The sequence below is a fragment of the Polyodon spathula genome, chromosome 7 (assembly GCF_017654505.1).
Source record: "Polyodon spathula isolate WHYD16114869_AA chromosome 7, ASM1765450v1, whole genome shotgun sequence".
Lineage (NCBI taxonomy): Eukaryota > Metazoa > Chordata > Actinopteri > Acipenseriformes > Polyodontidae > Polyodon > Polyodon spathula.
The window spans coordinates 55,407,068-55,431,260 of record NC_054540.1 but is presented as its reverse complement, the minus strand read 5'-3'; the positions used below and the strand labels follow the sequence as shown (position 1 = coordinate 55,431,260).

The window sequence follows — 24,193 nt, the reverse complement described above, 5'->3', positions numbered from 1 at the left end:
ATAATAATAATAATAATAATAGCATAGAAAGAGCTATTTGGAATACAAAAGGTCAGCTAAGCAGGGAGGGCATGCTCAAATATGAAAAGTTCTTATTCTAATAGATTCTGTCATGGGTTCGAGGTCATTGCTATGGTGAGATAATAAGACAGTCAAGGCTGGTTCAGATCCTACCTGGAGAACATGTTTATAAAAGACATATAAAGCAAACCCAGTAGCAACAATTAGCAACTAGATTCATTTTATCAGTAGGCTTTACTGCAGAGTCATTTCACCATAGATTTGTATTGTGAAAATATGTATGATTCAACACTGACAGCATTCGAACCAGCATGGGAGAGCCAGCGCAGCTACCAGCTCTGACTAGGATAAACCAATGCTGGCCACTGCTGGTAATACAGACAGCGCTGAAGTGGCACGGCCAATCGGATACTCTCAAGCCTTGACCACAGCAGTGCTGGATTGCAACCCCAGAGTTATCCCCTCACCTCCACTGCTAGCCTGCTGGAGCTCCGACAGGCAGGTGCTAGAGCCTGTTGAAAGGAGCTCAGCCCCAGAGCAAGAACGGTTTCTGAGGTCCTACAGTAAACATGGGGGTTTAAGCTCAGCAGACTGAATTCACTGAATAGCGTTGCAACTGGAGCCCTCATTCCAGAAACCCCATTACAGATGCTCTGCCCCTAATGATAGGGCAGTTAGATACACATGGCACAGCATATAGCAAGGTTAGGCTAATCTCATTATTTATGTTGCTAAAAACACATTTCCTACAAGAAGCCTCAAAACTCAAATGACGGAGCTATTGAAATCCATTGCCTTACACTTATTTATCTCCACTACCCACTTCACCGACCCCCTCGTTGTTCAGGTTACCTTTGCTTTTTGAAGCACTTCTGAAAGCACAACACAAGTGAGCGGCCCACTCCAGCAAAGGCTGCTGGGAAACAGGGTTCTTGAAGACTTCCTCTCCTGGGAGCTGTTGCAAGCAACTGACAATAGCCATGTCTCCTTTGAGTCACATTTTTACGTGGATCTCTCCTGATTCTAGCAACCAGCTATTCACCTAGACTTATCTTGGGACAAGATAAAGGTTCTGAAATGAAAGTCTAGGTTTTAAGACTCTCCAACTACTAAAGAAACAATTTCTAATTCCATTTCATGGATTAGAAACGAGCCGCTAAAGATTGACCAGACACCCAGTCCCTCTAATCCTGCGTACAGATGTCATCCCCTGCAGAGAACACAGAACTCTGTTCTAAAGTTTAACAAACGTTCCTTTGTTTAGTTTTTTTGTAATCTGCACACAGCGTACTAACTATTAAAAAGGATTAAGCAATGTGATGGGATTTCATGACATTAATAGTAATCATGGTCTATTCCTATACTGGAATGCTGTGACTGTTTCTATCACACAGTGAGGAACACAAACCCAAGCAGAGCTTTACTGTGCTGGAAAGGGAAAGCAGGGATCTGCGCTTTACAGGTAACTAGTCTTTACAGGACCTTATCCGCCATGCTCTTGGCTGCAGTGAGCATCTCGCATCTAATAAATTAATAAACAACTACAAAAATAACAGCATTGTTTGTCAAAATAAACTTGTTATGTCCTGGCAGCCCGGTGTGCTGTCTACTCGGGTCACTGCCTTGTATTGATCTAATTTGATTCAATTAAGCAGCTAGCAGATGCACAGACAAAGCTTAGCAAACTAATAAAAAATGAAATGCTATACTCAAGAGAGATACTCATTAACATTTTTTGTAATATATTTATAGAACTCAATTATATTCAAATGCATAGTCTACTGCAGCATGTGTCCGGCACATCATCTGTTTGTTTTTCAGAATTAGTCTTGATTATAAGTTGACTTCTCCACCTGCATGCTATGCCGTATATAGGAAGTTGCAGTCTGTGGGGTTCTAATTGCTTAATACATGAAGATGAGACCACCAAACTTATAGTGTTGTGTGAGGTGAAAACAAAGCCTGGAAAACATGGGATTGTTTTATAAAACCTTGGCTTTTACATCAATGTCAACATAGCTTTCTTACACTTTAAAATAATGGCTGCAAATTCCTAACGAATTCAGAATTACCAAGGGATGGTGAGAAGTGTTAATTCAGTCAGAATTCATTAGAAACTTGCGGCCCTTATTTTAAAGTGTTACCTTTGAATTATTACAATGTGTTGTATGTGTACAGTGTAATACTGCACTGCATTTTAAGAAACACTGCTGGAATCAATGCAATAACAAGCACTAAATGTGCCATATTATGTTAATAACGCTTATTAAAAAAAATGGTTTTAATGTTTTTGACTATGCATCATGTTGAGGTCAGCAAGAGGTTCTTTTTTCACCACAGAATTGATTAGCTGTATATCGATAATGAATTTCCCAAGCAGAGAAATAAATAAGCAGATAGATGAGCGGGCGCCTTGCTGCACAGTTAACAAGAAGAGACAGAAAAAGATCTAATTTGTAGCTTCCAAAGAACAGAATGAAGAAACATTGCTCCATGAATAGTAATGTCTCAAGCATAACAGCACAACAAGGGATGACACACAGGGATGACACACATCTACATTTTCCCATAGGGCAATAAAGCTTTCCTGCAGGAAATCAGTATGATTTAAAGACACCTTAATATCATTTTGAAGACTGATATTGTAATAAGGACAGGAAGAACTGCTAAATAAAATTACAGGGCCAATAGGGAAAGAGGACAATTGAATTAGGCTTGTGGTTCGTCTTTTGGTAGTCTGTGCTTTCAGGGAACAGTGAGATTGGAAGCCAGCTTGGCAAGGTTACTGCAGCTTAGTTATAGCCCCTGCAGCCGCAACACCTGGGCTTGTTATCACATCTCAGAAGCTAAGCAAGATTGGGTCTGGTTTGTATTTCAATGCCAGTTGTTCCCTACAGGTGCCTCCAATGCTTCGGAGTAGTGGAGATGGCTTTGCATTGAGTTCACTGGAGATACATATCTGCACTGAACAGCATTCCGAATTCCATTCAAATTCAAAGGGCTTTCAAGTCTGCCAGTCCCACCTAGTCTATGTCTATATAGCCGGAGAAGGAGAGTGGCTGGGGCTGGCAGTTATAAAGTTGTATTGTCATGAAGAATGCAGTTCAATGCAAGTTCTTAGGACCTTCAGCCGAGCTCAAAGCATTTCCAAGCCAGGTAAAGAGAGACTCGGAAAACAATTCTAATAATTCAGCATGGTTGCAACAGAACCCAGAACCATTCAGAACAGATTCAAACACAATGCGATCAAACACAATATTTTACACACAGTAACCTTTTAATTCATCAGCACTGCACAGCATACACACAATAAAGTCCTGTGCCCAGGATAATGAAATATCAGTACTACTGTACTGCAGAAGTTATGAAATTTCCAGATAAAGACTTTAAAAATACAGCAGCTATGGTGCATTGCAGTTTTCCATTGTTATTCTAGACAGCTAGGATTGGGTTGAAATCTTTCTTTAGCACGCTTTCCTTTATACCTGTCTTCAGGACCTTTAAAGAGTGCTATTGACGGCTTTAAAATACTTCCCTTCAGCAACATGATCTCTAGCTTCCTTTTGTTTCTTCAGCACAAGAAAAGTAGAACCAGTAATAATTATGGTTTGCTAATAAGAGGTAAGGAAAGATAGATCTTCAAACACCTAGTCACACACACACACACTTAAAGGTACAACTAAGAAAGTAGACTAATGTTTCAGCTTGTGCCAAAGCTGCTCTCGCTAACCTTCCCACTCTAATTAATGGACTAAAACCCACCACAACAAGCTACTAAACCAATTAGTGGAAATGTTTTTGGGCAGTGATTGTTTGCTGTGATTAAATCAATGTAAAGGTGCTAATTGATTTTAAGTTAATGCAGTTTATTAGAAATGTTTGAAAACCTGCAAATGACTAAATGACCTTTTATGAAAGCTTTAACGATGTGGACCCTGTGAAACTTCTTCTGTCAATCACTCGCACTAGATAGCATCTTGAACCTGCAGATATTGGATGTCCCTTTGGACCGGATAAGACTAGCTGATCCCTCAAATAACCTGCCAACACAAACAGCTGGGGAGGAAGATAGTGAGGGGATAGCAGAATTAAGCACAGCTCAAATATCATCAATAAAGTACATCGCCACGTACCAATATTACCATTGTGAACCTCTCTCATGTTAACCTCGGGGACAGGGGGTGCATTCATCACTGTACTGCACGTGGAGCACAGTGATGAGAGGATTTTAAAAAGTATACATCAGCTAGTGTGATATGTGATATTGTGTGAACCGGAGATCAGTGAGATGAAAGTGAAAGCACAGCGTATATCCAGACAATAGATCTGTTTTCAACAGCTTGATTAATAATTAAAAGAAAGAAACAGAAAGCAGAGCAGAGAATAATATTAAAGTGTGGAAGGGTATCCGGTTAATATCGGGTACCATGAGAATTATTATTATTATTATTATTATTATTATTATTATTATTATTATTATTATTATTTATTAGCTTTTACTGCACTGTGCAAGAGTACAGGAACTCAAAGCTATTTTAAACTGTTCTTTCTCTCTGCAGCGAGATACATTTTAAACAACCACAGGTAAGACCAACCTTGCAAACCGAGAGAAAGCATAACAGTTCATACTCAGGTAGAAATACCCAACGTGAAGAGAATCTCTGGGAAAACCATCAATGAAACCACCAGACACCCAGTTCTGCGTCTAATTGTTTAAATCTGCATATCAGATAGATTCGAACGACGGGGGACTCTCTGGGTTGGTACCAGATGTTTCAATGCCTTCTGAACGACTGAGAAATACAATTACATACCATTTCCCGTCCTTGGCTTACAACTTTACAGGCAGCAATGCAAAAGAAACTTGTGCGGATGCTTTTACAAGCGTTCAGTGAACAATCTGTATTGCAGGCTGTGCTGCAATTTCCATTTTACGCAGAATCAATTGATATGTACTGAATCTAATTACATTCTAGGGGGCTATATTTTATTTAATCAATAGTTTGTCGACTGATTGTGGTATTAATATCCTTCACTGTTATGCTTATACGATATATGCACAGGCTTCCAGATTATAATGCACAATATGTATCTCATAATATATATAAAATGAACATAATTTAGATATTTTATTTAACATCATGTAGTCAAAGAAACTACCTCCTAATGAGATTGCAAAAGTCTACCAGAAACCATAACAGTCATACAGCATTTTGTGTTAGACTTCGAAATATCACATTTTTCAGTTTTTTTCAGTTTTTCATTAAGTACATGGAAAACTACGAAGCAATCTGTAATTATATTAATGTTATATTATTCAGCAGGCTTCATTCAACTTTATGAAGCAAAATGAGTCAACTACAGGGTGATGCAAAACTTTTGTCCACAGCTGTAGTCAGATTCACTTGTGAAGGGTTAACCCCATAAGGGTAGCCAGGCATGCTGACAGTGGAAGCCCTCCGCTGACAATGGCCTTCCCCATCAGGAAGGATTATCTGTGTACAGACCATCAGAGGAAACCTCAGAACGGCAGGAGGCTGGCGTGGTCAATGCCAGTGCAAACACTATGAATATTTCATTAGCGACAGCGTGGAGCGCCCGCTGATGTGAAGACCCTGGTTTTGCTCCAGTATCATCGGGTGGTGATCAATATCTCCGAGCGAAGATCACATCCTACTGCTAAATCACAAAGGACATATTCAATTCAGCAGCAAAGAAAAAAAGCACAATGTTTGGTTTTAGCGAGGCTTTCTCATTATTTTGTATAAAAACATCCAAAACATCTCCACTGCAGTAAAAGTAACTTGGGAGGACAGCAGTGGTGTGGTTATTTGAGTGTGACGGCTCCTCACTGTGCAGTTATCGATTCCTCCACTGGGAAAGGCTCCAGGAGGATCTACAGCACACACAGACTGGGCACTTCTACAGGGATTCTGTGCATTAGCTGAACACTCGTTCCTTAGGATTCTCCTGCATTATCTCCTGTTTAAATATTTCCTTACCCTAATCTTATATGAATTGTTAATATACCTGCCCGTTTTCACTTTCTCCAAGGCTGGTAAAATATAACTCTTTCAATCTGGGCAAACCTTTTCACCCACTGTAGTTTGCAGTAGGTCAACAATCAGGCATGAACAATCCAGCCTACAGTACATTGCACCTCTGTGTTCTGCAGTACAGCAAGTGTTAAACGTATTCAGAAAAACCCCAGCCCCAGTGTTTTCCACCAACAAGCACTGCCTTGCTTTTGTTTGCCTGACCTAGTTTGTCCCAGACCTTGTCTGCATTAACTGTCTGAAATGTTTTGGGTTTAAGACAATGCGTCTGCAGGACGTTGCATCTTCTTAAGTGTATCATAATGATCTTTCACTTTCTGCATTGTCATTTTCACTCAGCCAGCCTCCTCTGCAGATCAAGGACCTTTTTTTCCCCCTCTTTCAGCCAATAATCTAGAAATCCAATTGTTGGTTATATAACACAGGCCCATACAACTTCATTATTTGTCAAATGATCTGCTGGTGCCCTGCATTCGACAGTTAACACTGCTTGCTATTCTGCACACACACACACTGCGCTCACACACAGCTACAACAAGCTGCTAGCTAAAGACAGCAGCCAACTTTCACAGCATCACATTTCGGACTATAAACTGCTTGCAACACTGGTTTGCTTTGCAAGGATGTTGTGTTTTTGAAATCAATAATGAGGAAACAATCCGAGTTTAAATATTTAGAAATGTTATAGTTGATTGCTTGCAGGAAGCAAGTCTCTGGGGTCCACTGGTGTGGTTTTAACAATTCAACCAATGGCTTCAACCTTGATGACACAATAACTAGTTAGTCTGGTTTGCTAAAGGGGATCATGGGGCTTCTACTACCCCACAAACATGAATTCATGAGTACTGACCTCCAATACCATATTAGGGGAAATTTGAAATGAGGCAAAGCAATAATCAAGCCGAGGCAAAACAAAACCTTTTATCCAATGCAGTGCAAATTCAACATCTCCAGAAGACGAAAGCTTTTTGTCCAAATGGTGACATTTAAATATTTCTCTTGATTCTGCAAACTACATAAAATCCAAAAGTATTTTGATGCAAAGATATGCAATTTATGCATTGAGAATGCACTTTTTATTAGACTTTGCTATATACTGTAGAAGACATGCGAGTCCTAGGAGTGAACATAAAGCATGACCACATTTTATTATATTAAAAATAAATGTTCTGCTTTGCTGCAACATCTGACAAAACCTCCAAGTGAACAACGTTCCCTGGGTGTTTTGTGCAGTGCTTTGTTTTCACCATCACTGAAATGAACAGGGTTGCAATAATCCAGTCTCTTATCGGGCACAACCTCCTGACACTGGAGCTACCAGAGCTGTCAAACTACACGAAGGGAGAAATTGAGTGTCACCACGAATCAGAATGAACACGACAGAGAGGTTAGCGCCAGGGAGCCAGCCAGCAGCTCTGCTCCTTACATGACATCAGGATTGTCTCTGCTTATCACTGCACCTGCCTAACTCCTTCCAGACTACTGCAGCTCTTTGGAAAACTGCAGCTCTAGTCTGGGAATATATAGCGCCTCTATAAAGTCGCATTGAAAAAAACTGTCTCTCTAGAAAATATCATGGCAATAGCACTTGTTATCAAGCTCCTAAAGGCACTCCATTATTTTCGCCACAAGGTCAGTGATTTATTCAGATTTTAATATGTAAGATATTTCATATTAAAGTTGAATGAGTTTTAAAGAGGTAAACCAAGTTATTTAAAACCTAGCTGATCACAAGTCCCTGTTTTTTGTCATTTGGTTTTCAGCTTAGTATTTTATCCTTGAATGCAGGATTTTCCGACAGTACAGACTGAAAAGAAATCAAACTTTTCTTTCCTATAATCCGATCATTTCATTTTCAGTGGCTCACATGGCCTGACTTCATTGCTCATAATTTCAGGACAGTGGGTTGCCCTTGGTGTCATATGTTACAGCCCCCAGAATGTAGTCCGACAAAACCACGAATGGATCTTCACTCTCACCACCTCACCAGGCGCTGGTCCAATCCCAGCAGGCTCGGCAGCAGGCAGGAAAGCAGAGGGGTCCAAAATTTCGTTGGCACTGTCGCTCTCTTTCAATCCCCAAACGCCTCACAAACATCTGACTCTCCAACACAGTTTATTAAGCTAAAAAAGGCTTGTGTTTAGCATTTCCATGCCAACAAATCAACCAATTCCTTCGCACATTATGCGTGCTAATGAAAGCTACAGTTTCTAATCAAATACCAAGTGCCACACTACTTCAGAACATTTCAGAACATAAATACTCATAGATGGCCATTGAGGGAAAACATGAAAGCTGAACTTGATAGAACTACTGAACAAGATGCCCCAAACCAATAGTGTTTGCAGATTGCCTTGATTAGGGATTTCAGATGGTGTGTTGCTTTGGCTCACCAGTTTCTGCTTGGGGATGACATGCAGGAATTGAAGGATATTCTCCTAGTGAACCAGGACCAACCTGCATCCAGACCTCATTGATTCCATGCCCAGTGTCACCAGGCACTAAAGGGCAGTGACAGAGAGTCAGCTCCACACTAACCATCTTTATTCTTCATACTGCAGTTGAAATGATTGCATGCATCTGCATGAAGTGTTGTAGAGGGATATTTCTACCTGTGGTCTAGATTTGGGACAAAAATCAAACCAGTTACTGTACAGTCCAACATTTTTAATGCCGGTATACTACTGTCAGGGTATCCTTGGAATTTCTCCCAGGATTTATTATCTTGACCCTGGAGTTTGCAGAGGGCTAAACTGATGGTATCTTCCTCCTTATTTGGTCTACAGTCCTTCCAAAGAACTGAATTGCTTTGTGAAAACTTTAGTCCTCAGCAACTCCCCAATGAAAACAAAGGAATGAGTATAAACCTGTGTGGACATATTTTAAAACGAGAACTGAATTTAATAAAAGTTTATGGCTTAAGGTTAATATGTATTTAAATTAAGAAGAAGTAGTCAGTTGGCTAAGCACTCTGTGAATCAGGTGATCGCAAACCAGTTTCAGTCCAATGCAACAGGCCCTCACATGCAGGTTCATCACGTCCAATCACGTCGCGAGGGGGGAGGAGAGAGAGAGACAGAGTGAGAGAGAGAGAGATGAGAGTACACTGTTAATTAAACGCTAAATGATACAAGCTAATGGATCTGGCAGCGCCGTCCTCCCTCATTTCACAGGCCTCGTAACGATTAGCAGCTTAGTTATTGCTGTACACGTTTTGACATATCGCTTGTCCGTGGAGATGTGAGACCCAAAGAACTGGAATGAAATCACAGCCTCTGTGCTTTATGTTGACACTGGCGAGGACAGAGATGAGAAAAACAACTAAAAACAGAAAAACAGCAAGAGGGACAACATGCAATTAAACTTCACAGGGAGTGAGATGGCTGGCTAAGCAGTACTGAACTAGCTTGCAATATTTAATGCTGCTTTTGGTATTGTGTGCCTGTACAGCATATGAGGCAATGCATTCATTTTGTTGTCAATTAGCTGCTAAACGTTGATACAAGTGGGCTACGGTGAAGTGAAGAACTCGTTCTTGGTACTGGAGTCAGGCTTTGTATTGGAAAATTATCACCTCATTCAAACTGAGATAAACACTACCTTCCTTACGCATTATCAAGGTTTAGGGGTTATCTATAAACCAAGGGCCCTCATTGGATAGCTGACCCAACATCTTTTCAAATAATGCATGCAGTTCTGAACAGTGTATATCGAGGAACCCATTAAATAATCACCTCAGTTCTATCCTATTGGTTTCTTGCAAACAAATCTCCCAGGAGGAATAGATCAGGACGGCATGTTGTTCTATCAGACCCTCACACTGTAAGCAGACTAGATACTTCCCAAGTACCTATGGAGAGGGTGGCAGGCAACAGCACTGGTGATGGCGATAGGGAGTAACCACGGCAACGGCATCGTCATTGTCATTCAGTATAGGGTCTGGATAGTACACCACACTGTCCTTGAGATGAAATACTCTTCCAGCCGTTTCAGAAGACAAAAGAAAACAGGAAGCCCTGTCAATATTTGTATTCGCATGTTAAAATAATTCTCTAAATGTTAATGTTCTCTGAGTAAATAAGTTGAATAAATGTCCTTTTTTTGTCCTTTATAAATTCAGTCACGTTGATGTGAAGCTGCAGTAAAGCTAAATAATAGATATGTAGTCTATCGGTCTCTCTCTCTCTCTCTCTCTCTCTCTCTCTCTCTCTCTCTCTCTCTCTCTCTCTCTCTCTCTCTCTCTCTCTCTCTCTCTCTCCGTGTAGAACAAAGTTAATCAGTGTTGCTGCCTCCTAGCAAAATCCAAAAATATTACACAGCTGGAAGAGAAAACAGGGGTGGCAGTTTACAGAGGGGCACATTTTTTAAGCTTTTGCTCTGGCACATAAACAGAGTTACATCCGACCCCAGGGGTAATAACAGGCCAGTCCAGGGCACATACAACAAGACCGATTTGTTAAAGTGCTACTTGCATCTAAACTAACTTCCCCTGCAAGGTGTTATTGTTTTCCCTTTATTAATCGCATTTGGCGCCCCCTAGGGAAATTAAATCATGGCTCCTATCTAGAACACTCTTGCAGCAGTGAGGTCTGTAATGCCAAGTAGCATGAGCTCCAGTGGTTTCCACGGAAAGCTTCCCGTTACAGCGGTAGGGGCGGTGCGTGATACTGCAGCGCACTGCGGGTTACCCGTCAGTTGCCGTGGACACTTCATTTAAAATCATGAGTCAACTGCATTTCTGAAATATCCTCCAAAGAAATAGAAGGTGCAACGTTTTTCTTTAGAACTTAAAAAACACCCTGGCTGTTCACAACATGGTGTCGTTTTAAATTACCGGAAAAAAAAAACTGAAGAAAAAAGATAGTGATGGGAGAAAGAAATGCTGACAATTACATACAATCTAAATACAACACAAAAGCAACATCAGATGTCATCTGACTTTGGCTAGAAATCACAATCTATATTATCCTGGCCATTGTCTGTTGGAATCATTCAATCAAGTTAAAGTCGTTTCTTTCAATGGGGATACCTGGGCATCTGTGCAGGGCAGCTGGGTGACTTGTTTGTTTTTACTTGAACTGCAATTTAACAGATATATTTGTATGTGCTTACATATTTGATATTAAAATGGCTTTGTTGTCAGGCTCAGAATGAAACAATGCATTGTAAGTAGTGCTGTGTTATATTGTACTTGAAACACTGGGGATATAACTGGGAGGACATTCCTTTAAGACAAGCACTGGTCCTCTGATTCACTTCCCTTTTAAAAAAAATATTAAATCTCTTATCCCCTCTAGAAAGGTCAACATTAATGTCATAAAAGGGTAGGGGATTTTTTTTTTTTCAAGTAAAAATAAACAGATCGTCAGTACCCAGAAGCTGTAGCCTACATTCCCTAAATGCAGAGAAGCACAATCAAGCCTGTATGTGCAGGGATGTTCTCTGGTGTTTAGTGTGCCGCTTCTCCTTGGTTAAATTGCATTTCCACAACTGTCAGGTACGTCTAAAAACAGATTCAAACTTGTCCTGTAATTTTGTGAACCCAGGCGACCTGAGATGAGAAATCCAGCACAAACAAGTCTTTTTTTGTTTTACAAACCTGTCTGGCAATCTGAAAAGGAATTTAACAATGATAAACTTAGCACTATGGATAGCAATCTTATCAAGAAGTGTCATTCTCCAGCATGCATGATTTGCATTATCTGCTGCACATACTCAAGTCAAGGCAACCCGTCGTGCATGGCAAACAAGATTCTCTTGCCGGGCTTCGATGAGCTACAAGCTGCAGCGAGCGCAGACTGACGAGGAGCAAAAGCTGGGAAGGGTAGGAGGAGGGGGGAGGGGAGCAAACCCACATGGGGAGGACATGCTGGTGTCACAGCAAAGAGATGCATCATCACCATCTTCATCATAACCATCACCATCGTCCTATTCATCATCATCATCATCATCATCATCATCACCACCATCTTTATCATCATCACCATCATAATCATCATCTTCATCACCACCATCACCATCTTCATCACCACCATCTTCATCATCATCATCATCATCTTCATCACCATCATCTTCATCATCATCACCATCATCATCATCACCTTCATAATCATCATCACCATCACCACCATCTTCACCAACCTCACCATCTTCATCATCATCATCATCACCTTCATAATCATCATCTTCATCACCACCATCTTCATCATCATCATCATCATCACCATCTTCAATCATCACCATCTTCACCACCACCATCTTCATCATCATCACCATCTTCATCATCATCTTCATCATCATAATCTTCATCTTCATCACCACCATCACCATCATCACCATCTTCATCATCATCACCATCTTCATCATCACCTTCATCACCATCATCATCTTCATCACCACCATCTTCATCATCACCATCATAATCATCATCTTTATCATCTTTATCATCACCATCACCATCTTCATCATCTTCATCATCATCACCATCTTCATCATCACCTTCATCACCATCATCATCTTCATCACCACCATCTTCATCATCATCTTCATAATCTTCATCTTTATCATCTTTATCATCACCATCACCATCTTCATCATCACCACCATCTTCATCATCATCACCACCATCACTACAACACAGAGTCATGGAGCAGCAGGGAAGGAGAGGGGGGAAGGAGAGGGGAGAGGGGGTTAAGCTACCAGGATGGATGTCAGTTAAGAGTAGCAAGCATTTCCAAACAGGCCAATAAACCAAACGGGGCAGTGTAATGATGTGAATTGCAAATTATTAAAAAAAATAATAAAAAAAAATTAAGAATTTACCTTAAAATGAACTAAGAATCAAGAAATCAAACTAAAAGATAAAGTCCTCTTTAGCTGCAGCCGCATCATTGTAAGGCCCCTCTTGGCTGGTACACGTACATGCGTTTCAATATGCTAAGTATACCATCTTCAAGATCAGGGTTTTTTCTTTTCTTTTGGAGAAAGACAAGCAAGGTGGAACGCGTGCCGGCGTCCGATGCATTTGCCAGGTAACGAACAAACAAAGCACATCTCAGATGAGGAAAACATTGAAAATAATCAAATAAATAAAGCAAAATTAAACAGAAACATGGATCGTTAGCACACAAACCTTCGGGCTCTGTGTTTTCTTTGAGGTTCACTTGCTTCAGGGGGCAGCAGAAGATTTCGTGACACTTAGCCCGAAAGGGGGACTCTTTATTCCTTATATCCGCTGAATGGATGGAATCCTGCCGCAGCATAATGTACTCCTGGGTACCTGCCTGGGCTGCGTCATCCTGAACTGTGGTCATACCACAACAAAATGAACGGAGTTAGAGAGCTCTCGCCAAACAACACAACACAAGCACTGCTTACTGTAACTCACTGAAAGAAAAAAAAAAACAAGAAGCTAACCAAAGCATAAAACAGTGACTAACAGTGAATGAATACCAGGGAAGCAGGTCTATGAGAGAGAGAGAGAGAGAGAGAGAGAGAGAGAGAGAGAGAGAGAGAGAGAGAGAGAGAGAGAGAGAGAGAGAGAGAGAGATGCACCAACAGTTAGTGAGAAACAGAAAAAAACCCCGATATATTAGAAATCCTTTAATACCATTGTCAAACAGACTAACATGAAAGATGTTAGTCTGTACTCTTTATTATAGTCCAGTAAGTACCTGATACAGTACATGCAACAAGGTAGATGTTTCTGCAACTTCAAACTACTGTAACGTTGTTTATTTAATGTATATACTGTATATAAATACATATACATATAAATATGCATATAAATATATGCATATTTACCACCATATATGCATATTTACCATCATCAGGAACCTAATAAAGAAAAAGGGGTTAATATCTGAGCAACAATCAAGCTACATGATTCTGTCTGTCTATCTGTCTTTGATAGATAAACCACGGGCAGCCACTGTGACAGCCGCTGAATTCCTAGCACTTTACAATCCTTGTTTTGCATGTTTTATCAATTCTATTAATAGTGCCCAGTGTTGTATCTATTTTTGCTATTATTATTTCTGTCTTTCTTTATTTTGTGATAGATACTTCAAAGCCAGCTTGTATTCCTGCCAAGCGGTCGAGCCAAGCTTGTTATAAAAATAACCTCAAATACAAGGACTTCACTGATAATAAAATAAAGTTAGTCAAAAACATCTGCAGCATGTATAGGGGTCTCAATCAAGCAGCTTGCAAATACTGTTTCACTGACATCCCTGAAGAAAAATATTTAAGACAGGTACTTCAGAGGGTGAGTGAGAAAAACTAACTGAACCCTCTCCAGACGACAGACCTTCGCCGTATATGAGCTCTCTCCCAGAACATTAGGTCACCCGATCATGATCCAATTTCTTTTTATAAACTAGGTGCTACGTTTGTTGTGTCCAGCGATAAATGTTTAAGTTGCATATGTGGACCATTTGAATAGAGGAATCAATAAACAGAACCAGCGTAGCAACTGGTATTGTGCGCGCTCGTTTGCAGACATCAAATACGTTTCCTTACAACTGGTCGAGCGACTCAGAGCCTGTCATTAGAAACGAGAGTCTTGTCCGGTGTTGAAGGTTCCTGCGTGTTTGTTGGTCAATAGAGATACTGCGTTGAGGGATGATCGAGTTGCAACATCGACCCTTATGAAGTCACTGAGATGCTGCTGCTTCACATATTTGTTGCTGAACTGTCACACTGGATCACCTGCCACATCACATGACCACATGCATATTTGTCTTTATGACTTTATGATGAGGGTGTATGATATGAAACACAGGAATGGAAACCAGACACATAATCTTACAACAGTTTTACCCAATGCAAGCTTGATCCGCCCCAGAGTATAGGTAACAATGTTCAGATGTGTGTGATTAAACCAGGAATGGATCACACTGCTGCTGTATACAATGGGGGTCTTATTTCCATCCCCTGAAATTTGTAGGTGATTTTCCTTTTTCCACAGAGCCTTCCAATGAACTACTGTTAGAACATCTTAGAAACGTAAACAGGGAGGAGGAGCGGCACATATGTAACACGTACATGCATCTACATGCTACCCTCCCTGTTTGTGAGCAATCTATAAATACAACCCAACTGCCTGCCTTTCCTTGTTCATTCTCCCCTCTTTCCACCCGTGCAGCTGCCCCTTGGTCTAAGTTGTTGGCCAGGCTAATGGCTCCTCTGCAAAACTGGGTTTTCATGCAACATGCTCCATCATTCCTAATGGAATCATGTCCTGAAATCTGGTCTAGGTTGTATTTCTTGAAGCTCAGCCCAAGGGAGCAAAACACCTGCTTTTCCATTGCTCCTTCCAAGATGCAGTGTGAAGCACGGAGCCACTACAGATTAGGAAGCAACGCTGTACAGCGTGTCTCTGGAGCTTAAACACCCAAACCACTGTCTGTTACAGAGAGGAGGACAGTCCTACTTGGTTAAGAAGAGATCGCAAGGAGTCCTCGCAGCTCTCACCCTCAGCCCTTTCTGTGGACAAGATACAAGGGTAACACTTTAAAATAATGGCCACAAATTCATGATGAATTCCGACTGAATACTGCAGGAATAACACCAGAATATCTGCTGCACTTCCTCTGAGTTCTGAAGCAATTCATTTGGAATTCAGCCCTGTTAATTCATGTGGATTTAGTTACCTGTATTCATTCCATGTTTCTTTGTAACAAAAGATGTTGATCACCTACATGTTTTTAAAATCATCATGAATTCGTCCCCTCTTTCTCCACCACCAGGGGATTGTGAGAAGCGTTCATTTTTGCATGAATGCCTGCCTTAAACATGTGACCAATATTATCTCTTACAAAGAAACATGGCATGTTTAACCCTAAGAATATTAATGCACATTCTTCAGAAAACATTCCCAAAAACAGCTCAAATTTAGCAAACAGTACCCAAGTTGGCTTACTGGCTAATGAGAAGTGATCTGTGTCACTCCTGGTTCAGTACCTTTTAAAGTTTCTTTAAACTCAATTTAACCCTCTTTGCATGCTTTGTTCACCTTAAAATCCCTCAAAATATATGTGAGCTGAAAATACATCACGTAACCAAGCCGTGCCAATTCTACAATAAAAGCGGTTCCACTCCACTCTCCAGTAAATATCCCACAGGGCCATCTCAGCACCTGGACTGCCGGGGCCGGGAGAGATAAATGCCTGCCACTTCAGAGAGATACTGCCGCTATGGCAGGATACAGATTACACCGCACTGTGCTTACAGTGTGGGAGGCGAGCAACATGTCACATGAACTTCCCTGAAACGAGCGGAGAATTGAGAACAAAACAAAACCGCTCCCTTTCAGGTCAACAATTTATCTGAAGCAATTTTGACTTTGGTGAGATGGAGGATGACCTAGCTCTCCATAGAAACTGAGAACATGTATTTATAACTGAAATAAGAGATTCACTTAGACCCTGGATACACTGGACATCAGGGGTTAATTTGTAAACAAAAGATAGCAGATCTTATAATTAAGGAAGAAAGATAGAGTTGAAGCACACCCAATGTACTGGCCTTGATTTATAGTAGCGCCCATGCTTCAAGTTCTCATCTGCTTGTGTATCGGGGTTTTGTGTCTTATTATCGGTGTTGGCAGCTCCATGCTGACCTTTGCCTCACCATGTTTTAGTCTACAGTTTAGAACAATACCCATGGCAGGCCGACTAATCTGATGAACAGGAGCGACGACACTGTGGTTAAAAACAATAGTTTTTTTTTGTGTGTTTTGGAAAAAGAAACAAAACAGTAATCTTCTTACTCCTAGATGCCGCATCCTAAAATATATCATTCCAGTCCACATTACACTGTACAAATACACAAAGCAGTGTTACTTTATATACGACAGTACATTTCAATACTGTACAGCAGCTTACTGGCGGGGAAACTGTGCTGTTATGCTTTTATATCACAGTGATATGAGGTGGGGTGGAAATCAGTTGTGTTCATAGAAGTGATAATAACTGGAAGGACTGCATCAGGAGTTTCATCTAGCCTGCCTTGTGTGGGTACTATGGTGGATTTACACGTTACAACAAGCCGAAAACAGACCACATTCCAGACTGTTCAATGTTCATAAATCGTGTTTGTTCAACATGAGCAAATGATTCAATACTGGGAATCTCTTCTTAGAAAGATTGTATTTATTAAGCATGCAATAAAATAAGTTTGAAAATCACACAAAACAGTTACACAACTAAATGTCACATTAAAAGCATTACAATGAGAACTAAGGTTTAAAACAACAATTCACCAAAGAAATACTAGTACACACTGACACAAGGGGTCACACAATACCTGAATAGATATTTTAAGAGTATTGTTACCTAGCCTGAAAAGTAGTCACTTTCAGTGTTCCGTTACCTTGCATTTCTCCGAGTGTCAGGGCTCCCAACCTTGATGGATAAATACTTAGAGCTGAGGGCTCCAGGTGCAGTCTTTAGTTTCTTGGAGTCTTCTTAGGTCTGAGGCAGCTTCAAAGGTTTGGGGGAGCCATCAAAGGTCCGGGGCAGCTAGCAAAGGTTTGGGGCAGCCAAAAAAGGTCTGGGGCAGCCATCAAAGGTCTGGGGCAGCAAGGAGCTGGGCTAAATCAGGGGTTTTATAGTTTTCAAACAAAGAGATTATTTGAATTTCCCGCTGCATGCTCCGAATGGCTATTTTGTAACGAATGGGTTTGTAATCTTGATTTATTGCCCCCCCCCCTCCCCTTCCTCTGTCTGATTGTCATAATCTGGAAAGGGGAAACTTTAAAACATGTATAACGTTTGTTAAATAATTCAGATTTTATTCTGAATTCCCGTTATTTTTACCATAAGAAATTACATTTCTTTAGACACCAAACATGTCTGGTTGTGACTTTGGTTAGACACTGCAAACAGTTTAATTCTCTTAGGGATTTATTACCTGGGTTATTCTATACTTGATAGGAAATTTAAGAATAAAAACGCTTGCATCTTGTACTCATAGTGGTATTAAATCAATATGATGTGAAATTTGTCTTAAATCTTTTAAGCTATTTTTCTCTCTTTTTCAGACTCCTATGCTGAACCACCTCTCTCTCCCTAGACGGGTTAATTAAATCACGGAGCCGGGTTTGATTAGCCTTTTGTTTCCTGAGTGGCTGGTGCATTCAAGGTGTGCGGTTGATCGTTCTCTCTAGGCAAAGCTAGACAAATTAGATTAAGGTTCATTCAATGTAGATTCCTGATAATATAACATCATAAGAACACAACATAGGAAAGTCCATGACATTTACAATATATTTGTGATGACAATGTCTTTAGAACCTACACTTGAAAAGAGAGTTAGCCAAGACATTAAAACTCTGAAACAGTGAAGTGAGAAATGAATCAAAATGAATAAGAATGTATATCTTATGAAAAATGAAAACGACTTCCTTTCATTTCAGGATAAATGTGTTTCGAAATATAAACCTTATTTAAGAAAATCAACAGGGTTTCAATTGCAAGTTCCAATTCCCTTTGCTTTCTATTTTCAAAAGTTTCATGGCATAGTTCCTTGCGTAATTGAAAACCACACATTTTGAGGATAATTTTACAGAGCAACTGAGATATCCTAAGGGATAATAAAACTGTATTTAATTGCTGGTAAATTGCAACATTTCGCATTGAAAAGATAGAAGGGTGTTAATGCTTCTGGGCACCACTGTATGCTCTTGGTTCGTCATACTGAGAAACACCAGTTACTCATTCTAGCTAGCACGGTCTTGCTCTGTTCTAAGGACGCACTGTTTCAGGACAAGCTACTCCTGTCAGATAAACACCACTGTATATGCATACATAAGACCCATTTGTACCAGCCCAGTACAACAAAAAAAGTTAAAATGTAATATCTTTCTATTGCATCCCATACATTACCCATGATGACAAGACAAAGAACCTGCTGCATCCAAGCAAACAAGCTTTAGCAAATACTTTTGTGTAACTTCTGTTGTAAAAGAGGCCACTCTATCTAGACCGGCTCGCACTGTTCTTGGCCCCCTCCCAAGAGCTAATTCTGCAGCGCGAGTCACATTGCAGGTGGTGCGGATGCTGCCGGGAGCTGATCTTGAGCTTCTGGTGTTCAGGTTTGCATTTTCTAAAGACTGTTTTGCATCTTGATTAGATTTGCTGTAGTGCTGCTCCTCCTCCGATCATTGTAGTAGAGTAGAGTAGAGTAGAGTAGAGTAGAGTAGAGTAGAGTACATCTACAGACTCTAATACTCTCAACAACTTTTCCTAAATAATGCTAACCCCAGTCTGCATCAAACTTGGACAAATGGTTTTACATACACACTATATTGAAAAATGAGAAAGTACATTTCTAGACAGTGCTAGCTAGAATGAGTAAGTGGTGTACAACTGCCTCCACTATATCCCCATCAACAAAGTCACTTTCCAAACCCCAGCAGGGAATTACCACCCAGGCAGGTGCCCTTTAAAACCACAGTAGACACATTCACAGTCAGGACCTGGGATCCATGCAGAGATAGCCAGACAGATCCATTACTGCCAGTCCACATTAACGGAGGCTGCGACTCGATTGATCTGTCTTCCCGACCACTTGCCAAATACCTGTCCTCTACACTGAGGCATCAGGATCTCAGAGTAAAAGATTGCCCAATAAAATATATGATTTAAAGATTAAATAAAACATAAATCTGTGTGCAGACAGATAAATGCCCGCTCAACCCTAGCTTGTCAATTTTACTGAGACATCTTTCGGTGCTAAACTTCAATGAGGAATATTAAATTCATATTAAGTTTCTTAGATTTTTTCGGCAGTTGCGAAAAATGAGTTTTCCTCCCTATAAGTAATGATTATTTCTCAAGTAATGTTGGTTTTGAGTGAATTTGTCTTCTAGCTCTGACAATATGTTGGATATCTGCTGCAATCTGACTGCAGGAAGGACGAGGGAGAGATTCAAATTGTTCGTTACTGGGTTATCCAACCAAGGAGAAAGAAACTTAACGAGCACACGTTATAGCTCCAGCCCAGCTCTGCGTTTTCTGTCTAAGCACTTGGGTTCTGCTTGATCTCTTATTAGCCCATTTATCAAGGACAATATCTTTGGGTTCCCTCCCATGTGAGTGAGATTTATAAGCTGCTGTGAAGGAAGCGATGCCAGGAAGCAGCACTTATATTTTTAATCTTTACGGTTGTACGTGAAACAAATCTTAATATCCCAACAAAGAAAGAGACCAAAAACAAGCAAAGGACCAGAAAGATCTTAAGCACGGATAACGTTTACAAAATGAGAGACAATGGATTTTAAAAGATTGTTTAACAAGAGTCAGCTAACCTGTGTATAACTATCCATTCAGTTACTTTACATTAAAAGTGCTGGCAACCATTTCAAATTGCAATACAGCAGAGATGCAAACAGGACTCATCTTCCATAGCGATGTGAGCCACTACAGCTTACTTAGTCTCTGCTGAGCTGAATCACATCATAACCTTTTTTTAAAGCTTGTCCTAGTGGTAATGACAACTATATTATTGCTTATGACCCAAATTAATTACAGTACAGCACCTCTTCCTCACCACTGAAACCAGACAGCATTGCAAAAATGAGGATATCTTTTTTTTTTTCCCTCAAGGAACAGTTAGCTACATTTTTATAAGCTTTCCGTCTGCTTGTATTAGAGTTAGAACTCCCATTTGATTGTTTTTTACTGAGATGAGTTATTGATCTGACCGAAGAGACAAAACCTGTGAGATTGTCCTGCATGAGCCAATAACATTTCTACAGCACTGTCCAGAACAGAAGGGTCCTACACTTTCCAAACACCTTTACAATCCACAGCCTACAATGATCGTGACATCACTGCTCTCTCCCTCAATAGAGGAATTGCCCAATTAAATAAAGTTAAACACCCCCCAGACACACACCCATTTTACATTTATGTAGCTGCCAGAAACACAATTATCGCCAATAATATGAATATCAATCATTGTCTCGGATAAATGCCTTTCAACACAAACAGTGAACACTGTTACACATACTGCCTGTCCACACACACACATTTCAAAATACATCTCTAATAGGGTGTCTTTATGAACTGTACTACCCCTAAATCAATGTCTCTGAGGATGAGACTGAGCATCAGCCTGATTCAGTATTGATTAAAGTGTGAATAAAAATATCATTATTCGAGAGCCTGTCAGCATGGGTGTTAAACCCACACCTGCACAACGTTTCAGAACTGAAAACAATGACACCACTGACCTCCTCCGAGACCTCACACAAAGAGGAACCATTCTCTCTCTCTCTTTCTCTCTCTCTCTCTCTCTCTCGTTGAAGATGTAATTACAGATTGCACAGCAGTGAAGAGTCTCAGTCTATCTCTGGGAGAGGGATCGCTCAGGGTTCAGCACACTGTGCTGCCTTGCAGAGGTAATCATGTACAGATAGCACAGCAGTGAAGAGTCTCCGTCTATCACTGGGAGAGGGATCGCTCAGGGTTCAGCATGCTGTGCTGACAGTGCAGAGGTAATCTTGTACAGATAGCACAGCAGTGAAGAGTATCAGTCTATCACTGGGAGAGGGATCACTCAGGGTTCAGCATGCTGTGCTGACAGTGCAGAGGTAATCTTGTACAGATAGCACAGCAGTGAAGAGTCTTAGTCTATCACTGGGAGAGGGATCACTCAGGGTTCAGCATGCTGTGCTGACAGTGCAGAGGTAATCATGTACCGATAGCACATCAGTGAAGAGTCTCAGTCTATCACTGGGAGAGGGATCACTCAGGGTTCAGCATGCTGTGCTGACAGTGCAGAGGTAATCTTGTACAGATAGCACAGCAGTGAAGAGTCTCAGTCTATCACTGGGAGAGGGATCACTCAGGGTTCACCAGGCTGTGCTGACAGTGCAGAGGTAATCATGTACAGACAGCACAGCAGTGAAGAGTCTCAGTCTATCACTAGGAGAGGGATCGCTCAGGGTTCAGCACACTGTGCTGCCAGTGTAGAGGTAATCATGTACAGACAGCACAGCAGTGAAGAGTCTCAGTCTATCACTGGGAAAGGGATCGCTCAGGGTTCAGCACACTGTGCTGCCTTGCAGAGGTAATCATGTACAGTGTGGAAGTTTACATGCATTGGGGCTTCAAGGAAAAAGAATCACATCTATTCACTCCTGTGTAAACCACTAAAATAAAAATAATGAAAAAAACTAATGATGATGGGGATTCATAATAATAATGCACATATTATTATTATTATTATTATTATTATTATTATTATTATTAATCATTTACATATGTATAAACTACAGTTGCACAGTAACTGTAGAATAATAAGACACTGAACATTATTATTATTATTATTAGTGAATAATCACAGCCTCTGAATCACTTTTGTATACTTGTCTACCCTGTATATTATTACAAGCTCTCGGCAGTTGTTTTTTCACACAGGTTTACAATGAATAAGTTAACAGGCTTCACCCAGCAGCAGTCTGCTGGCTACACCAGAGGCTGGGGCTACACAAGAGGCTGGGGCTACACCAGAGGCTGGGGCTACACAAGAGGCTGGGGCTACACCAGAGGCTGGGGCTACACAAGAGGCTGGGGCTACACAAGAGGCTGGGGCTACACAAGAGGCTGGGGCTACACCAGAGGCTGGGGCTACACAAGAGGCCGGGGCTACACAAGAGGCTGGGGCTACACAAGAGGCTGGGGCTACAAGAGGCCGGGGCTACACAAGAGGCCGGGGCTACACAAGAGGCCGGGGCTACACAAGAGGCCGGGGCTACACCAGAGGCTGGGGCTACACAAGAGGCCGGGGCTACACCAGAGGCTGGGGCTACACAAGAGGCTGGGGCTACACCAGAGGCTGGGGCTACACAAGAGGCTGCCTCCTCAGCTTGTCTTAAGCTGACCTGCCCAATGTTTCCTTCCTGGCTGCTGCTTGTTCCAGACCAGACTCCTGCTCTGGGATCACTCATTTCAAGCACTGCTAATTGGAACAACTTATAGGCGGATAGCTTTCCAAATACCGATCAAGGCCTTTTATTCTTATTTATTTCCATAATTATTACAGACTCTCTGAAACTGCAGTCCTAGCCTACAGTCTGGGTTCATATGCTTCAGAATTTTTACTGCCAACTCTGTGAATAGCTCACAACATGACAGAGATACATTTTCATCCAAATTTCCTCTTTGTAATTCACAGTCCAGATGAGAAGGCAGCACACAGTAGTTTGCAAGCTCGAGGCATAGCAAAAGCAACTGTAACACAAGCACAGTATTCACAAAACAGACACCTTTAGACATCAACTAAAGGGAGTTAAAATCCAAAGTTACATTCAGGCCTGCATGCACCTACAGTACACTTCAGAACAATCATGTTCCTCCCTTAATATTTCTAATGTTTAGTTTCAACACGTGGCACCCATTAAATATTTTAACTTGCAAGTGTGAAACCGAAGCTGAATTGGAGCCCTGAGATAATAGCTGGAGTGCTTGACTACTAAATCCAGATTTATAATTGAATCTGTCTCAATGCAAGATAAAGCTTGCACGCTTTAAAACTCTTACTCACAGTTGCTATTCTCTTTAACACAGCAAATGCTGAACAAGTGTGCCAGATGCGAGGGCTTTTACCAGTACGTGCATCTGAAATATACTTTAACTACTATATACTAATCTAGAGTAAATAAACATTGATAAGTTACATCTCTGTATATATATATATATATATATATATATATATATATATATATATATATATATATATATATATATATATATATATATATAGATATAGATATAGATATAGATATATAACACATAGTATGCATTTTAATAGCAATGGGGAATAGAACACCACTGTATACAACATGACAAGTTACCAGAGGGCTGTTTGACTACAAGCAGTCCAGTTGATTTTCATAGTAAATGCAAAGCACAGCAAAGTGTAATAAAGCATAGTGAAAGTGTAGTAAAGCATAGACAAGCATTGTAAAGAATAGCAAGGCATATTAAAGCATTTTAAAAAGCATGGCAAACCAGGGTAAACTACGATAAATGCAAACTATAGTCATGGGAAAACTGTGCAAAAAATACAGCGGTAAACTTTTATAAGGGGTACTATAAAACCCTGGA

The 24,193-nt window shown here is 40.7% G+C and overlaps 1 protein-coding gene across 6 annotated transcripts in view; it reads right to left on the bottom strand.

Moving 5' to 3' along the window:
* LOC121318860 (fibroblast growth factor 13) overlaps nucleotides 1-24,193 on the bottom strand; it is a 91,504-nt gene that overhangs the window by 30,857 nt on the left and 36,454 nt on the right. For 4 of the 6 annotated variants that reach the window (XM_041255988.1, XM_041255992.1, XM_041255987.1 and 1 more), the window contains one exon: nucleotides 13,210-13,380. The exons of the other annotated variants lie outside the window; for them this stretch is intronic. In XM_041255988.1, coding sequence (XP_041111922.1) covers nucleotides 13,210-13,380 — 171 coding nt within the window. The remainder of the gene's footprint in view (nucleotides 1-13,209; nucleotides 13,381-24,193) is intronic. 6 annotated transcript variants of the gene reach the window in all.